Genomic DNA, 20,511 nt, shown 5'->3' with positions numbered 1-20,511 from the left:
TTGATCACATCTATCTGTTCCATTAGCTATAATTTCAAAATCTTTCAGAATGCACCACAATTCAAACAGTGGGGTCGGCTATGGAAAACTAACCATTGCATTGTCAAGCTGCAATGAAGGATTTCCCAGAAAAATGTCATTCTTGAGACGCATATCTTTTCCATTCTTGTATTTCCTCCAAACCAACTGTACCAGTTGAAATATGGATCAACACCACACCAAATTGCACTCGGAGTGAATATCTGTTGAAGGCAAAAGGATTCTAAATGTATTGAAATAAGCACCTCATTGGACTCATAATGCACACTCTTCACACCTATATTTTTAGATAGGAAATGCATATTTAAGCAGCAATACAAAAAAAGTATCAATTCATGAAGAATGCATAATTTCTGAAAATTTATTATGAAAACAGATTTTCCCTCTGCTACCATTTTTGTGGATATAAAATCAGCTATCAATATTTGTTGCTTCTGCGTAGCAAGAGAAGTCCATTTCAACAACTCCTTGTGAACAGTTCATAGGTGTGAATGGTATGGATGACAGTCTTTTTTTTCTCTTTTTTCCTGTTAATATGGTTGAGAAGGGTTCCTTTAGCATGCAAGCCTCACAGAGTGGGGGCCCTCCCGAGGACTTCAGGCCAGGCTGACGACTTCCATTTAGGCCAGAGCCGGGAAAGCTTCTGGGTCATCGACATTTGGAACAGAGATGCTAGACTGCAAAATTTAAAAAAAAAACTGATCAGTAACACTAAATTTGAAAAATAGGTGTGCAACACACTAGCTTCAGAAATGAAAAACATCTTTTGAGTCATTCAAATTCCCAATGCCTTACAGACTTGTGAATATTTCACTGCAGTACAGTACACTATATATTCATGTAGTAATAAGCTTCATACTTAAAAGTGAATGTTTAAAGTTAAATCACAAATGTTGGCTGTCAAGCATCCTGCATGCTTTAACCTACATACCCATATAGCCACTTTCAGGATCAATGGATTCATACCCAAGGTCTTTTTCTATTTGAGAGGGCTCTCCAAGGCCTGACCACCCTAGCATTTTGTCTGTCTTACCTTTAACCCTCCAAATGCATCAGTTAGCACTTGGAAGATGGAATATAATCCTAACATTGCTCCTCCCTTCTTACTAATCAATATCATGGTATAGACAGACAATCCTGTTATCTACCACACCACTAACTTCCAGGTCATCTTCAAACTTAATAATTCCTCCTACATTCAAATCCAATTCATTAATACTTAGCACAAATGTCAAGGGACCCAGTAACAATCCTTGTCTCACTTACCAGTTCTGCAATCTGCACCGCCAGACTAAACTTGAGCATATACATCCAGGAAACAAAATTCCTGTGTCCCCTGTTGACATTCTCTCTCCTTGTAACCCCCCCCCCCCGCCCCACACCAAAATGCATCTCCATAATTTCTTGGAATTCATGAGTTCTAACTTGAAAATGATTGAACTGCATGTTTTATTTAAACCACATTTTAAAATTCAGCTGTCCCTTAAAAAATAAGTAACAGCCTAAAGTTTTATAAATCCATTAGATACAGATTGAGCACCTGTTAATACTACACTGCAATTTAAGATTTATTCCATTAAATTCTACCTGCCTGCCCAAGAACTTGTGCTCAAGATGTTTCTGGTACTAATCCTTATTACAAAGACTTCTAACAAGCTAAACGGCAGATAATTTCACTCCAACTATTCTCCCCTGGCTGGAGCAGAATTTTTAAGTACAGATGCTCACAGGGTAGAAAAGATGTAGCACCTTTCATAAGCTGAGGAAGCTTAGATATTACAATAACTGCACTAGACATTCTTTCTTAGCTATGGTAACTACAGATTGTGAACGATGCAAGTCTCTTTCTTCCTTCTGCATTTTTTTCAAACCAAATGTAGCAGGATAGAGAAATGCACCATGAATTATAATACTGGATAATCTTTCATGCAACAAATCAACATTCTTTTATAAATCTAGCTAGCTTGTGACGAGTTTGTTAAATTATGGAAGCAACCACTATTGTTCCAGTCTGAAGATATACCCAAATGGAGGCTTTCTAGCAAGGTCAACTAAATCATGAACAGACACCACGGCCAGGTTATTCCTGCCTACCCAACAAGTATCAGTTCAGGCAAGCAATTTATACATGTACAGTATCATAGATGCTATTTGCTATTAGAGGCAATGTTTTCTTTAACACTCCAATCTTGTTAAAATACAGCTTCATGCATTTAAAACCACAGTGCAGCTGTTGATACCTTATCTGGTCTCACTCCACGAATGCTCCTGCCAGCTCCACCACGGCCACGGCCACCTCGGCCTCTGCCACCACGACCAGGGCGGCCCAAATCACCAAAATTGATCTCCAGCTGAGAGGTTATATCATTTGCTGGTTTGCGGAAGTGATGGTCCAGAGCAGATTCATCAGAAACCTATGTTTAAAAAAAAGATTAGCTCAAATTCAAAACCTTCACAGCAGTCATTCTGCAAATCAATGAAATGCAAGCCTTTTTTAATGTGTAAACCATGTATTTTGCACAATGCATATGCAATACAGTTCAATGCTTAAAAGATAAAATCAAAACTGTAGAAAAGCTATAGAAACATAGCTTTTCAAAACAATCCCACATTGTTTTAAGATGTACTTCAATCAACTCAAGTTTTATCATTCGTATTAAAAAATACAAACTGGGAGGAACAATACCCCACATCCAAAATAGAAAATTAACATGAATTTTCAAATTACATTTCAAAAAGGTCATTAATACAGATCAAGAACCAAGCACAAATAAATTGTCTCTACTGATGTGAACTTTAATATTAACTGCATTTCAAAATTAGACACACCTCAATCAAGTTAGCTAGATGCAACATTTCATGGGAAGGGCCTTTATACAAAATAAAAATCGGTTGTCATCAGGCTGCCATAGCCAGGGGTTGTAACGGGGATAAGCTCCGACTACCTATTAATGCTCCAATGGTGAGCCTCTCAAATTACATTTGACAACCAAGTCCAGCTCCTGGCCTTCATGTGTGGCCGATCTACTAAGCCTAGTGGAATAGTTTCTACTACAGAGGAGGCAAAGGTGGGTTACTGGCACTTTAAAACCATTTTCAGGCAGAAGGAGCTCATCAGCCATGGCAGGCTGATCATCTCAAAGGAAAACTGTGATCTCAAATCTCTGGTGTCTTGTGGCTATACCCACTCATGGGGAAGGCTTCAGGAGTAAAACCCGAGGGGGAGGGGGGAAATTGAGAGCTGGAGTCCCTAAAGGCTGTCCTACATCGAATTCAACAGTGATTTGCAACTCCTGCGACACTACTGGTACCAATCTGTACTGGTCTCCTTTGGATTCATCAGTTGCATGGAGGGGAAAAGCCCTCTGCACGGGCAACAGCTTGCTCTTCTGTATCATAATGCCCTGGCTTGTGTATCAGGTATACAGCTAGAACAAAATATCCACAGTCGACCCTAATCAGAGGGCCTCAAAATAAAGTCTGTAAGCTCATTAACTTGTACTTCAGAGATTTGGGTCAGCTCAGTTATCAAGCACCAAAGCCTGTGAAAACAATTTAAAAGTTCAAAACTGTACTTTTTTTTCCAAAAAGCTAAGTGGAATAACAAAACCCATTTTTAAGATGACAATGAAATGGATTGTAGCAATCCTGACATTCGGATAAATGCCCTCAATTGAAGGAATTCATGTTCCAAACGGAATATGTGACGGAAGGCATAATAAGTTAAACCAAGCATCAGTACAAGGTAGTCACATTGCATCTACTACAAGCCTTCATTCCAGATACAATTGAGTAAAATTAAAAAGCTATCTTCATCAAAACCACTCATGAAGCAAACTGCCCAGAATTTAGTCTACTGTGCAGTAAATTTGTGACCCCTTGATACATGATGCTGATCATCCATAAATTTCTTTGAATAAGCATTTCTACAATAAAGCTTCAGCAAGCTTTACCAGATAAGTACTTTCAAACAAAGCCTGCCCATATCTAGTGCGTTCCCTTTGTTAAGAACCCAGTCATTCATTATGTTCTAGATGTTGATCCTAAAATAAAGTACACCAGAGAATTCCATCATTGATCCAAAACTCCCCCTGCACAATTACAACACTAAAGAAATATATACATTTTGATGGCACAGATTAGAACAGGCAATTTCCTTTAGGCCTCAATAGTGTTTACAACAAACATGTCACTGCATACTATGTAAATTACCAAAGTAACATACAAATTAGTTTGTGACAATGATCTTAAGTGTGCAAATGAACAAAAATACAAATGGATTACCGTGTATTCCAAAGTATGGACATCTTCATTCTCAAAACGCTTCTAGCAGATAAAATGCACAAAAAAAAATCTGAATACACATAGTTAGCAATGACAAATGATTAAGCTCAAAAACCACTGAAGTATTTTACAATTATCAATATACAATTTAAAAAGATGGGAAAGAATTTAGTTACTGTGTAATTCCTAAAAACCTATCTACCCTAGGAAGTAAAACTATGCCAAAAATAGATTACAACAAAAAAAATTATATTACAGTTCAATTCTGCAATACAAATCGTGCCATGCCTACCTCCTCAGTTTTAGGCTTGCGTAAAACGAATCCCTTTTTCCACTGACTACTATCACAGCCCTCATTAGGTTTGCGAATGTTAAACTCAGCTTTTGCCCGTTCTTTATCTTGCATGGCTTTCCACTCATCCAGAGTCATTTCCTTTGGGCCTTCTTCTTTAACTTCTTCTACTTCATTTTCCCTGAGAGCAATAAACATCAGTGAGGATTCAATACACAAGTTCAATTATAAGCTGCATTTAGATTTTCCTGATATTGATACAATATATTGTAGGGTAACACTATTTAATCAAAATATTTCCAGATTCTCACAACCCAAGTCTTTCTCCAAAAAATTCAGTACCATGGCCAATCTCTTCCATATCTCAATTCATACAAGCCGTTATCTATATTACAATTTAAACACTTTTTAATGTATCTGCTTTTGAAAAGTACCATTACCAACTTACCATAAAGATCCTACAATTTCCCAAATTAACTGTCACCCAAAATCATGCTAACAATATGTCCGTATTTAGCAGAAGGTACAAATCAGGCATCTTCAGATTAAATTTTCCATTTAGGACCATTGCAAATTCTGTATTCTATAATTACATGCACATGCTGAGAGAAAGATGTTACAACACTGACAAGCGAGGGTACACATTTTTAAATCACTTAATTCTGAAAATGTCTTTCCTTGAGCAATTTCCTATTATGGTGCTACAACCTCTTCAATATACACCTTAATGTCAGACAATGTTCTGAAAATCCATCTGCCCAATTCACTTGCAAATGAAATACAGTATCTCAATAACTTCTCACTGAAGAATTGATAATAGCTTCTTTAAAGCACCTTTCTACAAAAGAACTGCACAGGCCCAAACTCTCCCACAAAGCAAGAGAGGACATATAATATAGCAAAGATGAGTGGAAAGTTAAGAGAAGTGAGAAGCTTTCAAAAATCAATAGAAGACAATAGGAGAGAAAAGATTAAATATGAAGGTAAGCTGGTCTATAATAATGACACCAAGTGTTTTGTTTTCAAATCTATGAAAGAGTGAAAGAGAGGCAAAAGTGGATATTGGATACAATACAATGCAAATACTATATTGTCACCAAACAATTGATAGAGCGTACAATCAGTGATATTTGTTTCTGCGCTTTGCGCTCCCTTAAGTACAAATCGAAGTAAATATAAAATTTAAATTATAAATCACAATTAGAAAATAGAAAAGGGAAAGTACAGTAGTGCAAGTCAGGTCCAGATATTTGGAATATAAACAGGATCTGTTCAGCAGTCTTATCACAGTTGGAAAGAAGCTGGTCCCAAATCTGGCCGTACATATCTTCATGCTCCTGAACCTTCTCCCGGAGGGAAGTGGGACAAAAAGTGTGTTGGCTGGGTGAGACTTATCCCTGATTATCCTGGCAGCACTGCTCCGACAGCGTGTGGTGTAAAGAGAGTCCAAGGATGGAAGATTGGTTTGTGTGATGTGCTGGGCTAGGTTCATGATTGCTGGAAAACGATGCTGGAGATATAAGCAATGGGGGACTAAGACATGGCGATGAACTTAATTGAATATTTTGTGTCAGTCTTCACTGTGAGAGACACCAACACTATGCCAGAAATTTAAGTGTTGGGGCAGAGATGAGAATCATTATTACTAAGGAGGAAGTGCTTGGGAAGCCAAAAGATCTGAAGGTAGACAAGTCACCTGGACCAGATGGACTCTACACCAGGTTTCTGTAGAGGGAGGCATTATTAGTGACCTTTCAAGAATCACTAGATTCAGGGATGGTTCCAGAGTGGAAAATTGCAAATGTCACACCATTCTTTAAAAAAAAAGGGGGGGGGGGGGGGAGAGAGAGAGAGCGAGCAGAAGACATCAGTATTCCACTGCCCCACCTTGTTTAAAATTGTTTTCCAGTTCATATTCAGGAGTGAGATCTTTCTTATTTCAAAGGCAAAAGTCTCTCTAAGAAAGAACTGGAATATGATTTTAAATAAGGCAAGACAGGAGAAAGCTATTGGTTGAGGGCTAAGTTGAGCGTACAGTCAGCCCTCCTTTATCCGTGAGTTCAGCATGCGCAAATTCAACCAACAACGAATCGAGAAAACCCACAAGTGATGTTCCAGCACTTGTTCGAGCATGTAGAGGCTTTTTGTCTTGTCATTATTCCCTAAACAATGCAGTATAACTATTTTACATAACATTTACATTGTATTAGGTATTATAAGTAATCAAGAGATGATTTAAAGTATACGGGAGGATGTGCATAGGTTATTGTGGATTGGGATCGGAAAAAATCGGAAGTTCTCTTACTAAGTCGGAACAGGTACATCCGGTATTTAGCGTCAGTTAGTCAAAAGTATATAGTATATATTTTACAATTCTATGCATATAAAGCATTAAGAACGTATGTTTCAGCGTCGGACTCGGGAACGTAAGTTTCCGAGTTCGATCCAGTAACACATCGCTCCCAAGCACGCTCTCCATCCGTGCCTGGTTGACGTGGAGGATCAAAAACCCAAAACCCAGTAATAATTGTAGCTTTCATCGGGGCAGTGTCTTTCTCGCTTTATCCTTTAAAATTGTTCTGATCATTGACTGACTGTAGCCTAACACTTTTCCAATGACTGATGGCGTTTCACCTCTTTCCGATCACTTTACTATATCCACTTTATTTTCCATCGTGATTATTTTTGTGAACAGAAACACTACTGATTCAGAGCACCGCCGCCGGGTCCTAATGTCCACTGCACTGAACAGGTTAAATAAATACATTGATTCGTTTTGCTGGTCACGCCGGTGCGGGAACGGAGATGCAGGTGCAGTGCTTGTGGAGGAGGGGTATATGAGGAGGGCTTCAGGGTCTGACAGGTGAGATACGGGCTGGGTCGTCGATAGAGGCCCGTGGTCAATGTCAGCTGTCCCGCTGGGTCCTAAGGTCCACCACATTCAGACAGGTTAAATAGGGGACTTGAGCATTCACGTTTTTTGGTATCTGCAAGGAGTCCCAGAACCAATCCCTCGCGGATAAGGAGAGCCGACTGTATACAACACCGGACTAGACATGACAAGGCATCATCCCTGATGAAGGTGCTGGAGTTTGTCATCTAAATGTCAGTTAAAATTGATACATGGACCCAGCTGGAAGCCCAAGAAGAGTTCATGCATCACAAATAGCAAGAAAGCATTAGGTCCTTTTTCTTGATCAGTTTAGTTTGCAACAGTATATCAAATACACAAGACAATAGTGACTTACAGGAACACTATACAGACGCATTAATTTTTATTCAACTTTAAAGTCTATTCCTGGCACTGTACAAGATTCCTGTCAGTAATCAGATTTTGACAACTGAAATTTTCATATTCTTGGCTAAGTTTTAATTTTATTTGTAATGAACATTATACTCTCAATATAACACAAAATACTGGAAGAACTTAAACAGGTTAAGCAGCATCTAGTAGAGTAATAAACAGTTGATGCTTCAGAGATCGTTCATCAAGACTGGAAATGAAGGGGGAAACAAGCCAGAATAAGAAAGTAAGGGGGGGGTGAGAGAGAGAGAGGAGAGGGAGTACAAACTAGAATATGATAGGTCAAACCAGGTGGGGTAGGGAAGAAGGGTATGAAGTGAGAAGCTGGGAGATAATAGGTGGAAAAGCTAAAGGGCTGAAGAAATAGGAGAGGAGAGTGTGCCATGGGAGAAATTAAACTAGGAGGCTTCCACGGAGAAGTGATAAGCAGAGGGGAGCCAAAGTTTGGGGGGGGGGGGGGGGGGGGAGAGAGAGAAAAAAAAGTGAAACAAAATTAACCAGAAGTTAGAGAAATTGATTTTCTTCCATTTTGCAGACTTCTGTTTGGGTAGCTTCCAGCCAGATAGCATGGATTTTGATTTCTCTGACTCCCAGTAATTTCTCCCCACAAAAACAAAAAAGGGTGATTATTCAACTTTGGACAAAAGCAGAATTTTGGATCATCTTAAATACATGGAAAGCAGCACTAAAGAAGATGCCAACCAAGAATGGATTGTGATAATGAAGCTTAGAGCTAAGTAAGATATAGATAAGGGTTTAACCACCGGCCAGGAAACAAAAAAATAACCAAAGGATGAGTCAAGTGATGAGGCACTTCAGAACAAGATTTTATTCTTCATTATTAAGTAATTTTCAACTCATTAAGCAGATTCATGAAAAAATTAAATTCAGAATTTTGTTCTTATACTCACTTGTTCTCAGAATCGGCTACCTGTTGCTCATCTCCTTCAGGTACTTCTTCACTAACAGCAGATTGATCGAGTTCACTACAATTGGAGAAGGTAACAGAAAAGTTTAGTCAAGTAATCTTTACGACAAAAAAGTGAAACTACATGCAAAGCCAAATAATTAGGTAATTAGGTTTTCATACTAACCCAAGTTCATCCTTCACAGTTCCCCAGTTGTGTGAACCACTGCCACCCCGTTTGTCCTCTGGTTTCAGGCTACTGGAAGAGAAACTATTCTCTCTATATATCTGCTGTATATACATAATTACTCATTTTTTTTAAAAAATACTTGCATTGCATTTCTAAATACAGGGATTCACTAAGTAAGGAATGTCCTGAATTGCAGAAATCTAAAAATGTAGGGAAATATGCATAAAGTTAGTCTTTTTCAAGCTACTAATGTTTATGAAATTCATTAAAGTCTGGGTACAGCATATATATTCCATTAATTTAATTATGGATAATGTTAACAGTGATTAGTCAATAAAATGAAATAATTATTACAAGTCTATGCAGAGACAAATGTAGGTAACTATAGAAAAATAAATATTAACTTACAGATAATTTGCAAGAACAGAAATCGCACAACCTGGGGACTGCCTGTATTGGCACTCATTATACTATCACTTAATTTACAGCATATTAGCAAGTACAAGCTAGTTACACTTCATATTAAAGTTAACATTTTCAACAGTATTTATTAGTTCAATATAATAAAATTTAGAGTTAAAAATCTTACAAAGTCAATATTAACTTACGATCGGTCACTTCCACTATGTCTGTCAAATTCACGTTTTCCGCGCGAGTCAAAACCATCACTCCTTCCCAAACCACGACCTCGTCCACGCCCTCTTCCGCCTCCACGTCCACGCAGTGGTCTGTCACGATCTAGGGGCCGACTATGTTGTGAGAAAATTAGACGTTATACCATGATGTACTATCCCATGCTAATAAGTACACTATGTTGATGCTCACCATAATATCTACATACAAACATGCAACAGATAATTGATGTTAACATCTGAATGAATTGCTTCCACAAAAGTGCTACTAATTTCCAAAATATACTGTTGCTTAAACATTATCTCCAAAGATTTGAATATTAAAGAGTAAATATAGTTGCAATGTCAGTGTGTGAATCAGTCCCATTAATATATACAAGTTTTAATTTAAATATCCTGCCATCCCTTAAGCAATCTGTAATTGGAGCCATCTTTGAAGTGAAGCCTTCTCACTTGGCAGAAAGATGAAAAAAATACATCAAGTGACTATGTATACTCAAGACAGCTGCATGTCTGACAAGTTGTACACATGGAATCACTTTTCAACTCCTATACTCAATGCCCTGACTGTTAAAGACAAGCATGCCTTCTTTACCCTCTATCTGTGTCTCCACTTTCTATGTGTACATCTAGGTCTCACTGTATCTTCCTGATTCTTGCCATTTATTGCAAACTCCCTGCTCTGGGTTGTAGGAGCATCATATGAAGTTACTGGGTTGATTCATTTGATAGAAGAATGAAATGGGTATTCAAGGATACAAAAGACATATAGGATCAAAGTGAAAACTTTTCCACAGATGCTGATTTTGCTACCAAAAGTGGGTGGAGTAAAGTTGTTTAATATATTTAAAGGAAACAAATTGGCTTCTAAACACTAAAAACAAAGGTACATGGGATAAGAGTTGGAATATTGCAGGATGGAGAGCAAAATGTCCATCATTGTGTTCTGTTATGCCAGATGAATAAACCCAAAGTTTATCTGACAACTGGGAATCCATGGAACTCTGGTCTACAAACAGCAGTGTTCACCAGCACAAGCTTGCCTCATGTATCAGCACTATTACCACTCTAGTTCAATAAAGGCAAAAGGTATGCCAGGGGCTGCATCAGGTATACCCAATGATAAGGCACCAACCTGGTGATGCTGTACAGTTTGAGAAGGATATTCAGATCATTTAAACGCCCTACTTCTTTAGTTGAATTGTAGTGGAAATTAAAAAGTAGTGAATACAAGAACCACCCATCTTCAGGCAAAACCCAGAATGTAAACCGAACCACTTCATCTGGAAATACCATGGGGATGATCCATCTCCTTTTGCTATCGAGATAGTCATTAAAAAGTCAGTCACAAGCTCATCTTGACTATCCACAGCTTTAAGAAATAGCCGAAAGCACTGGATCTAGCTGCACCACTAGACAAGCTGTTCCTTCCAATAGCTACAACTTAAGAACCTACTTGTCAACATGGAAAGATGCTTATAGGTCCTGATCACAAAATCTATCTATTTAGTGCTCCATTAGTTTACTCTCAATTACAAGTCCAAGAAGGTGTTGCCAACAGCACTCACCAACATACCTCCCAGCCTTTGTCAGTATAAGAGTGTATAGTCTCAAGGAATAAAACTGGTTATCAGAGCACCAATAGGAAAACTAGAACAGTTAGAAGTCATGCCTCCACAAAGGAAGATAGTTGCTATTAGAGATCAATCACTCTAGTCCAAGAGCATTTCCTCAGACCAACCATCAAAACTATCCAGAAGCTCAAGTGCTCCCTAAGCAACGTAAACATTTCCATTGTGCAATTCTCCGAGTACATCTGTTTCCAAGTTCCTGTCAAAGGTAATCATAATTCCATCAATTCTGACCAGATTTACCAACTCCATTTGCACAAATGCAGCTCCAATCTTACAGGGAATCGCCATCATGCTTCATTGTTGGCTGCATGGAGCACTCTCCAGCTCTTCTACGGACAAACTGTATCCTGTTCAAGCCAAAAATTTCAAATTTTGACTCACCAGTGAAAAGCACCTGCTATCATTGTTCAGCACCCCAATCCTTGCATTTTTATGCATAGTCTCTTGGCCTTGTTTCAACTTCGGAGGAATGGCTTTTCGGCAACAACTCATGGAAGTCCACTTCTGACAAGTCTTCTTCAGATTACAGAGCAGTGTTCTTGGGTTGCAGTGGCTTCTGAGTTCAGAGCTGATAGCAGTGCTGGACTTCTTTTAATTTAGAAGGGAGATCAGTTTGATGTACTGCTCATTGCCACTCTCAGGTTCCGTAGCTGATTATTGCATTTTTGGTCCTTAACCGTTCCCATTTTTTTGTGCTTCAGAAGAGCTTGAACAGCACCTCTTGAAATTCTGGTCTGCTGCAAAATGTCTGCTTGGGAGAGACCTTGCAGGTGCAGCATTACCACCTTGAGCTTTGTTGCTATACTCACACTTTCCATGGCGCACAGATTAATGATTTGAAGGTTAAACAGTCATGCCTGTCACACCCTCACCTTTTGATTTGGTTGTTCTTCACCCCTTCACCCAGTTTGACTTCTTCTACATTGTTTCTGTTTGAGTTACTCAGTTTAGTTCATTCAACTCACTATCTCATGTTTAATTATGCACTGGCCTCGAAACCTACAAAATAATCACGTTTTTTGGGAAAGTGGCCCATGTTACTTTCTGTAATGAAATACAAAAAAAAATTCTCCATAATCTTGAATTTTTTGGAAAATGAATGTTTAGAAATCTGAACTTTGCTCTTTTCTACTGACACACTAATGCAGAAAACTAAAAACATCTCAGGGCACTACTCGATTTTAGCATTCTAAAGCTTACATATGCTTCTTTTGCATTTTCAAAGCTTGGTTCTGTTCAAATTAATGACCAGTGAAAATAACCCTATTCATACCCTCAATCAAAATATTTTTTGACCCAACTTGCATAAAAATAACAATACCACAGACACTATAATACCATCAAGATGAATGTCAGGACTACCAAGTATCAATCTGAAACTACCCAAGAAATGTTTTCTGAATCTTAACATTTTTTAAATCATTGTATTAGAAAGCAAAACCTTATTAACCTATCAAACAGGTAGTAAAACATGTTTACTAAATAAATCTGCCAATAGAATAAGGAAACAGAATTTTTAAACAAGGAGAGAAAGACTGCAATTCAACCCCCTTTAATCAGTTGAAATTCTGATCAACCCAATTGTTTTATGAAAATTTTATTTTCTATTTTGCAACATTGTAAATAAAAAGGACATTGTCGCATTAAGCTCCTAGTCAACAGCCAATGTTCCAAGAATGTCAGATTATTAGAATTTTACTGAATTTTAAATCAACTATGGTGTTCTATGCAATGCCATTGCTATGCAATAGAAAGGACAGATTGTACAACCAAATGAGCTACAAGGCCATACATGAAGAATACTATTAAGACCAACTTTAAATTAGCAGTAACGTAATACAGTACATATACTGCAGTAGAGCTAAATGCAATTTTACTGCCTCTTGCAGTGATCTTTGAGTTGGGTTCATCAAGAACATACTAAGCACGAGGAGGTTGGGAAAGCATTGTTTTTGGAACAGCATACAAGACAGGCAGGTCAGAATTTCAAGTCTATATAACACATTACAGGACAGCAACGGGCCCCTCTGTCCATTAGTTTATGGTCAACTACTCTCCTTCCAACCAAACATCCGTACAAGACACCACTGTCCTCAGCCCACCATCTGTACCAATGTCCATCCTTCTTTTATATCAGATGGGGATATGTCCTCATGATTGCAAAACTTCATTCCTACTGTAATCCATTTTTGCATGCAGAACACTGTGTGAATAAGTATTTAGGTATGAACAAGTAACACCCACAATAGGCAATAATCAACTGTAACATAAAACATAGAACAGTAGTCACTTCAATTAGAGCTCCATAGAATCCCAATTTATGCATATCCTTGTATCAGTGTTATCCTGTCTTTTCTCCCCAATGCACTAATTTAGCAGACATAAACTCAAGAGAAAGCTATGTCTGATAAAAATTCCAACGCTTTCTCAAAGTGGTTTTTCATGAATTTCTTACAGAATTTATTAGTTATTCTCCACTCATTTTGGATTCTTATGGAGAAAAATCTGAAGGTTAAAACTAATCTTCAGTAAACCACTCTTCCATTATGTTTTTCTAAACATTACTTCTCAGATGTGGAATTGCTAATGACTAAAAAAAATGCACCACAAACCTGTGTACATGTTAAGATGCCACAATAAACAAAAACTCACTTCAAAAAGTAAGGACTAGACAAAAAAGAAATTCATCCTAAAAGCAACTTCAAATCTACAACTAATATGAAACCACTGGAATATATGCAAAATACCCAAGAATTGCAGTTTTTCAATTTCAAATATACCTACACAAAATGCTGCAGAAACTGAGCAGATTAGGTAAGCAATATCTATGGAAATGAATCCACAGTCGACGTTTTGGGCAGAAACCTTTCATCGGGACTAAAAATGGAAAAAATGGCAGAACAAGGTGGGGGAGAAAGGGGACAAGCTAAGTCGCAGGTGAAGACAAATGAGTGGAATGAAGAAAGAAGCTGGGAGATGATAGGTGTAAGAAAGGGAGGGGCACAAAGTGAAAGACGGGGAGGGGAGCTAAGAGGCTGAGTGGGGAATTGCAGAGGATGGAAGAAGAAGGGGAAGGCCAAGGACCAACATGTCAGAAAGGGAGGGGGACAGGAAATAAAATGGTTAGCCGAGAAATCTCGCTTCTTGTGGATGCAGCCTAAGTGCTGAACACAGTGATCCCCCAAACTAATATCCTATTTACAATTTTGGACATCCTACTTAGCTGAAATGCAGATTTTAAATTCATTGAAGAATAGTGTTAAGAAAACATTCAATCCCTCAGCTATGCCAAGACTGAATTTGAAACTATTCAAACAACAGTGCAACATTACTTACTCATATCTGTTAAGGCAACTTCAAGTCACTGCTCTACATTCTGGAAAAACTAAATCAGCATGTTTGAATATTGGGTGTCATTCAGACTTTAATCATTTATAGCTCCCCAATATCTAGAGCAACAAACTCACCACCTAACAAACCTCAGCTTTTTGGGCGGAGCTTAGAACAATGGCACCTAACGGCAACTCCTTTGCTTGCATCTCAGAAACAGCTCTATTTCTATCTTTGATATCTCTTTCCTTTTCAAGGTTCTTTTGAAGACCCTGACCTGGTTCTTTGCGGAAATGGGACCCACTTTTAGGACCTCATGACCAGCCACTTTCAGACAAGCCAAGATGCTGCCTGGAAGACTAGTACGCCTTCAAGGTGCCAGATTTTCGTGGTCTTGGAGGTGAGCGGATTCAAGGCCCGTGCCGTCGCTGCCCGAGTGCCAAAGAGACCCGAGTTCTTTGGGCACAGAGCTCGGAAGAAGTGATGCAACAGACTCTTAACACCATAAATCAGCAAGTTGTTTTGCTATGTCTTACCTCTCACTGTGAAACGGGGACACCTCTTTTTCCCTTATTAGAGAGAGAGCACCTGGGGTATGTCAAATACTGGGTCTTTGAGGTACTGCAAATATGTCTCTATTGATGCTTTCCTGCATGCTTGAGTGCTCAGTAGGGAGGAGAGGGCAGCCAATGCTTTTTTGCTGATGGTGGGGGGTGGGTCATTGATTTACTGCTGCTTATGTGAGAGAGTGAGGGCTTCCGGGGGGGGGGGGGTATCTTTGGGGTTCTAACATTTAACTGTCATTCATTTTTTTGGGGTACTCTGGTTTCATAGATGTTTGTGGAGAAGAATTTCAGGATATAAATTGTATACATTTCTCCGACATTGAATATACCTATTGAAGCTATTTTATATTAATCACACTCATACAATAATTCAGGTATTGTCAGCTACTTGCTCAAAATAAGAGCAATTATCCAATTTATTCTTACCCATTGGTCTACCCAGAAACTCTACCAATCTTTCTCAGATTGCACTGGCCTCACCAAGAACTGAGATTAAATGGATGATATTAGTATCTCAAATCAATTGTGAGCCTGTGCTTTCTGATGAATGCAACTGAAGTTCACTGCAGAACTGGTGCTTGTCGCAGGAATAAAAAGGATGATATCTGTGAGGAAACCTCTAAACTGAACTATGCTATACGTACTACAAGATCATAGACAGTGAAGGGAAAAATATCTAATTTTGCTAGTAGTTCCACTGCACCTGGAAAATAAATCCACTCTAAAATTCTGCACTAGCTGTAGGATTCATTCATTTAAACCCAACAGAAACCACTGACAGCTTCTAGGTGACTCCATCGATAAACCAAAGAAAAAAAAGCAGTACAAACATACAATAAAAACTACAAAAGAAAAGCGAGCAAGAAGAAAATCACGGCTCTCCCGCAGCAAAGAAAAACAAATGCAGTGCATTTGGCAAGAACAGCAACTTAACAGTTTGGAATAAATGGCTATTTAAATTCCAGCCAGGATCAAGACTTCATGACAGCTTATGAAAACTCATCAATAATTCTTGAAAACAAATAAATTGTACACACATGAATCTAAAATTACACATGAATCTAAAATTAAACATAATACTGGCTGTTTCCACTTCACAACCCATTACATGAATATCTTTACCTGATGTTGATAAAATTTGCAATTAAAATCCCGAGAACAAATACTGCATTTTTTTTTAAATTGACTAGCAGTTCAAGAGTTGGTTTATCTTGATATGCAGATCCTTCTAATGTTTATTAACTTGTTATACAAGAATTCATATCAATATACACCAATCCCTTTTAAAATAAAGATTAATACTTAACAAAGTAACAATTCAGGTATAATTTAAATCTAGCCACTAAGGAAAAGTCAAGTTCAGATTTCCAAACAGAAGTCCCCTCCTCCAAAACTCCAAAGTTGTACATACTTGTACTTTGCCATGCTAATGATGTATTTGCTAATGTGGCAGTATCGATAGAAAATCCAACATTTGTAATGGTTTACATTTAATGTTCTACATCTTTAAGAGAATAAATACTGAAAATAGCAGGAATCTTCCCAACGTCAACTGGAACCTAATTTTGGCAAGTATCTTTTCCATCACTTTATAGTACAACAATTTTAGCCATGCAAAAGCACATTAAGGCAACTTATCAGTGCCCTAATAAAAGGCTCATCCTATAGAAGTAAATATTTCCTTCTACAAGGCACATTGACCCTTATTGATGGCCAGCTTACACATACTTTTCAGATGAGAATTCGCCTCCATCAGCTTTTTCTTCGACAGGTCTATCAAAACGTCGGTCACGGGGTTGTGGTCTTCTATCTGGTCTCCTCTCACCAGGTTTTCCTTCACCTTGAGAATGCTGCTGCTCAGGCTTTCTACCAATTCTCCTGACCCCTAAAATACAAGTTTGTAAACAGTAAATCTTACAATACTGAACCTCAAAGCGATCATCAATTCCACTAAATGATCCCACATCTAAATCTTAAAACAATACAACACTGTCATTCTTTAATAAAGTATAGCACAGGAAATGTTAACTATTTGCCAGGAAAACATGATTATTTTCAAACATCAGGAAGCTATTAAAGGTTGCAGAGGGATCTGTCTATGCTGCTTCATAAAAGATAAAGTTAACATACCATTAAAATTAATTAGAAAGTCTGTTCACAAATTAGCCTTTATTGCAAGGGACTGCAGTATAAAATACCAATCACAATCAAGAGAAAATCTGCAGATGCTGGAAATCCAAGCGATACACCACAAAATGCTGGAGGAGTCAGAGTAAGGAGGTGGGAAGAGCGAAGAAAGTAACACAAGATAGGTGAAACCTGGAAGGTGGAGGGGGGGGGCCTGATGTAAAGAGTTGATTCATGAAGAGATAAAGGGCTGTAGAAGGTGGAATCTGATAGGAGACCATGGAAGAAAAGGGGGAGGAGCACGAGGGAAGGGATTGGCAGGTAAGAAGATATAGTGAGAGGGGAAAATAGGAATGTGGAATGGCTGGGGATAGGAATCACATTACCAGAAGTTCAAGAAATATAACGTGTTGCTCCTCCAACCCAAATGTGGCCTCATCGCAATAGCAGGGAAGCACATTACATTCTGTCTGGGTAACCTGATGTCATGAACATCAATTTCTCCAAATTCTGGTAATGCCCCCCTCACCATCCCCATTTCCCTCTCACCTCTACTCCTTATCTGCCTATCACCACCATCTGGTGCTCTTTCCCTTTTCTTTCTTCCATAGCTTTCAGTCCTCTCCCATCAGATTTCCCCCTCTCCAGCAATATCTCTTCTGCCCATCAATTCACCCCTCCCTGTTTCACCTATTATCTTGCGATTCTCCCCCCCACCTTCTTAGACTGACTCATCTTTTTTTCTCTAGTCCTGATGAAGGGTCTCCGCTCAAAGCATCAACTGTACTCTTTTCCATAGATGCTGACTGGCCTACTGAGTTTCTCCAGCATTTTGTGTCTGTTACAGTAAAAGATTATGATTTTGGTAAAGCTACACTTATCAGCAGCACCCATTTTTATTTCTCTAACCAATGAACACACACTCCAAGAGGCCACTTTGTTTGGTACACCTGCTCTTTAATGCAATTATCTCATTAGCTAATCATGTGGCAGCAACTCAATACATAACAGCATGCAGTCATGGTCAAGAGGTTCAGTTGTTGTTCAGACCAAACATCAGAATGGGGAAGAAATGTGATCTAAGCGACTTTGACCGTGGAATGGTTTTTGGTGCCAGACAGGGTGGATTGAGTATCTTAGAATCTGCTGATCTTCTGGGATTTTCACACACAACCGTCTCTTAAGTTTACACAGAATGACGTGAAAAGCAAAAAGAAAATTCAGTGAGTGGCAATTCTGTGGAAGAAAACACTGTTTATTATAGAGGTTAGAGAATGGCCAGGCCAGTTCAAACTGACAGGAAAGCGACAGTAACTCAAATAACTATGTGTTAGAGCTCTTTGAACACACGTCAAACCTCGAAGTAGGTGGACTGCAGCAGTGGAACACCACAAACATACACTCAATGCCACTGAATATATATTTGTGCAATCCACTAGACCAAAGGTTCCCAACCTTTTCTTTAATGCCATGGGCCAATACCTTTAAAGGATCTATGGACCACAGATTTTTTGGGAACCCCCGCACTAAACTTTCATGGAGGAAAAGATGATGATAGCCACAAATTCACAAACTCTCAGAATGAGAAGAGATTGCATTGAAACATTTGTGATGTACATGACAGGAAACTATTTTCCAGTTGGAAAGTAGTCTAAAAATAGGAAGATGCAATTTCAGAATAAATTGTTGGCTATTTTCACTGCAGTGAGTAGACTGATAACTTAGAATCTTCTGCTCCAATGGATTGTTGAATTAGGTGAATATCTTTTTGGGAATCAATAGATAAAAAGATGAGAAAAAAATTGGAACTGCCAAACAGAATCCATCATGACAATTTATCAAATAGGTGTTTCAGGGCATCATTAAATGGAATAATTTAAAGGAGATCACTTCAATTTCTTCAAGATTAGTTGTGTTTAATTGTCTTCTTAGAACTGTATTCCAGATTTAAAAAATTAAATCCCCAAATATCTCCACAAACTGAAACCAAACCACGTGCAAGTTCAAAGAGCAAACATAGTAACAAAGGCGTGATTTTCACTGCAAAGCATCTCTTTTCAGTGCTCAATGGTACCCTAGATATTTCAGTCACCTTCACTTCTGCTAACCCATCTTTACCCTTCTTGCATTGCTCCAAAGAAAAATGCAAATGCAAGGAAGAAAGAATAGCAAGTTAACTTGCAACTTTGTATGTACACTGCTATCTTCAGGTGGTTGAATTCAACAATTTCAAATAATTAGCCATTGCAAGTTTCTCATTTTGGTAACGTTCATTCTTGCTACATTTCATCACCTCCTCTCCAGATATTCAGTGTCAACACTTCAAGTCAAGTCAACTTTTATTGTCATTTCGACCATAACTGCTGGTACAGTGCATAGTAAAAATGAGACGTTTTTCAGTACCATGGTTTACATGACAGTACAAAAAACTAGACTGAACTACATAATAAAAAAGAGAAAACTACACTAGACTACAGACCTACAGTGGACTGCATAAAATGCACAAGAACAGTGCAGACATTACAATAAATAATAAACAGAACAGTAGGGCAAGGTGTCAGTCCAGGCTTCGGGTATTGAGGAGTCTGATAGCTTGGGGGAAGAAACTGTTAAATAGTCTGGTCGTAAGAGCCCGAATGCTTTGGAGCCTTTTCCCAGATGGCAGGAGGGAGAAGAGATTGTATGATGGGTGCATGGGGTCCTTCATAATGCCATTTCCTTTGTGGATGCAACATGTAGTGTAAATGTCCATGATGGCGGGAAAAGAGACCCCGATATCTTCTCAGCTAACCTCACTATCCGCTGCAGGGTCTTGCAATCCGAGATGGAGACTTATCTTTCCTATCCACCAGAGTTCCTTACCCCTTCTCGGCAACTTGCATCCCTCTAATTGTTTTGCTCCATGGATGCTTGCCTAGCCCAATTAATGGAAGAATTTGTATTCTTTAGTTAGATATACAATTTAAATTAGATTCAGAAAGCTGACCAATTTTACAATTAAACTTAAATATTCAAAGCATTCTGAAAAAAAGTTACCTTGCTAATAAACTGAACACTTGCACAATTTAATATCAGTGAATTTTTGGTAACATAATAAATGCAAAAAACTGTTTATAAAGTGGATCCCAGTTTCACTTTCTCACAAGTTCTTTTGCTTGCCCATTGCTAAATGACCAAAGAAATACTTCTATTCAGGCAAGAGGTTC

General features: G+C 38.4%; 1 protein-coding gene across 2 annotated transcripts in view; it reads right to left on the bottom strand.

Moving 5' to 3' along the window:
* Nucleotides 1-386: 386 nt before the first annotated feature.
* Nucleotides 387-20,511, bottom strand: part of LOC140737042 (SERPINE1 mRNA-binding protein 1-like) — a 33,712-nt gene continuing 13,587 nt past the window's right edge. Inside the window, exons 2-9 of one of the 2 annotated variants that reach the window (XM_073063148.1) lie at nucleotides 16,907-17,063; nucleotides 9,625-9,765; nucleotides 9,014-9,097; nucleotides 8,831-8,905; nucleotides 4,616-4,796; nucleotides 4,324-4,365; nucleotides 2,280-2,453; nucleotides 387-716 (exon numbers count right to left, since the gene is read on the bottom strand). In XM_073063148.1, the coding sequence (XP_072919249.1) occupies nucleotides 660-716; nucleotides 2,280-2,453; nucleotides 4,324-4,365; nucleotides 4,616-4,796; nucleotides 8,831-8,905; nucleotides 9,014-9,097; nucleotides 9,625-9,765; nucleotides 16,907-17,063 (911 nt within the window). In that variant the 3' untranslated portion in view covers nucleotides 387-659. The remainder of the gene's footprint in view (nucleotides 717-2,279; nucleotides 2,454-4,323; nucleotides 4,366-4,615; nucleotides 4,797-8,830; nucleotides 8,906-9,013; nucleotides 9,098-9,624; nucleotides 9,766-16,906; nucleotides 17,064-20,511) is intronic. The other variant, XM_073063149.1, reaches the window with a different exon arrangement.

Source organism: Hemitrygon akajei, chromosome 12, assembly GCF_048418815.1.
Source record: "Hemitrygon akajei chromosome 12, sHemAka1.3, whole genome shotgun sequence".
NCBI classification, from domain to species: domain Eukaryota; kingdom Metazoa; phylum Chordata; class Chondrichthyes; order Myliobatiformes; family Dasyatidae; genus Hemitrygon; species Hemitrygon akajei.
The sequence above is the reverse complement of the archived record's forward strand: the minus strand, read 5'-3'. Positions and strand labels throughout refer to the sequence as shown.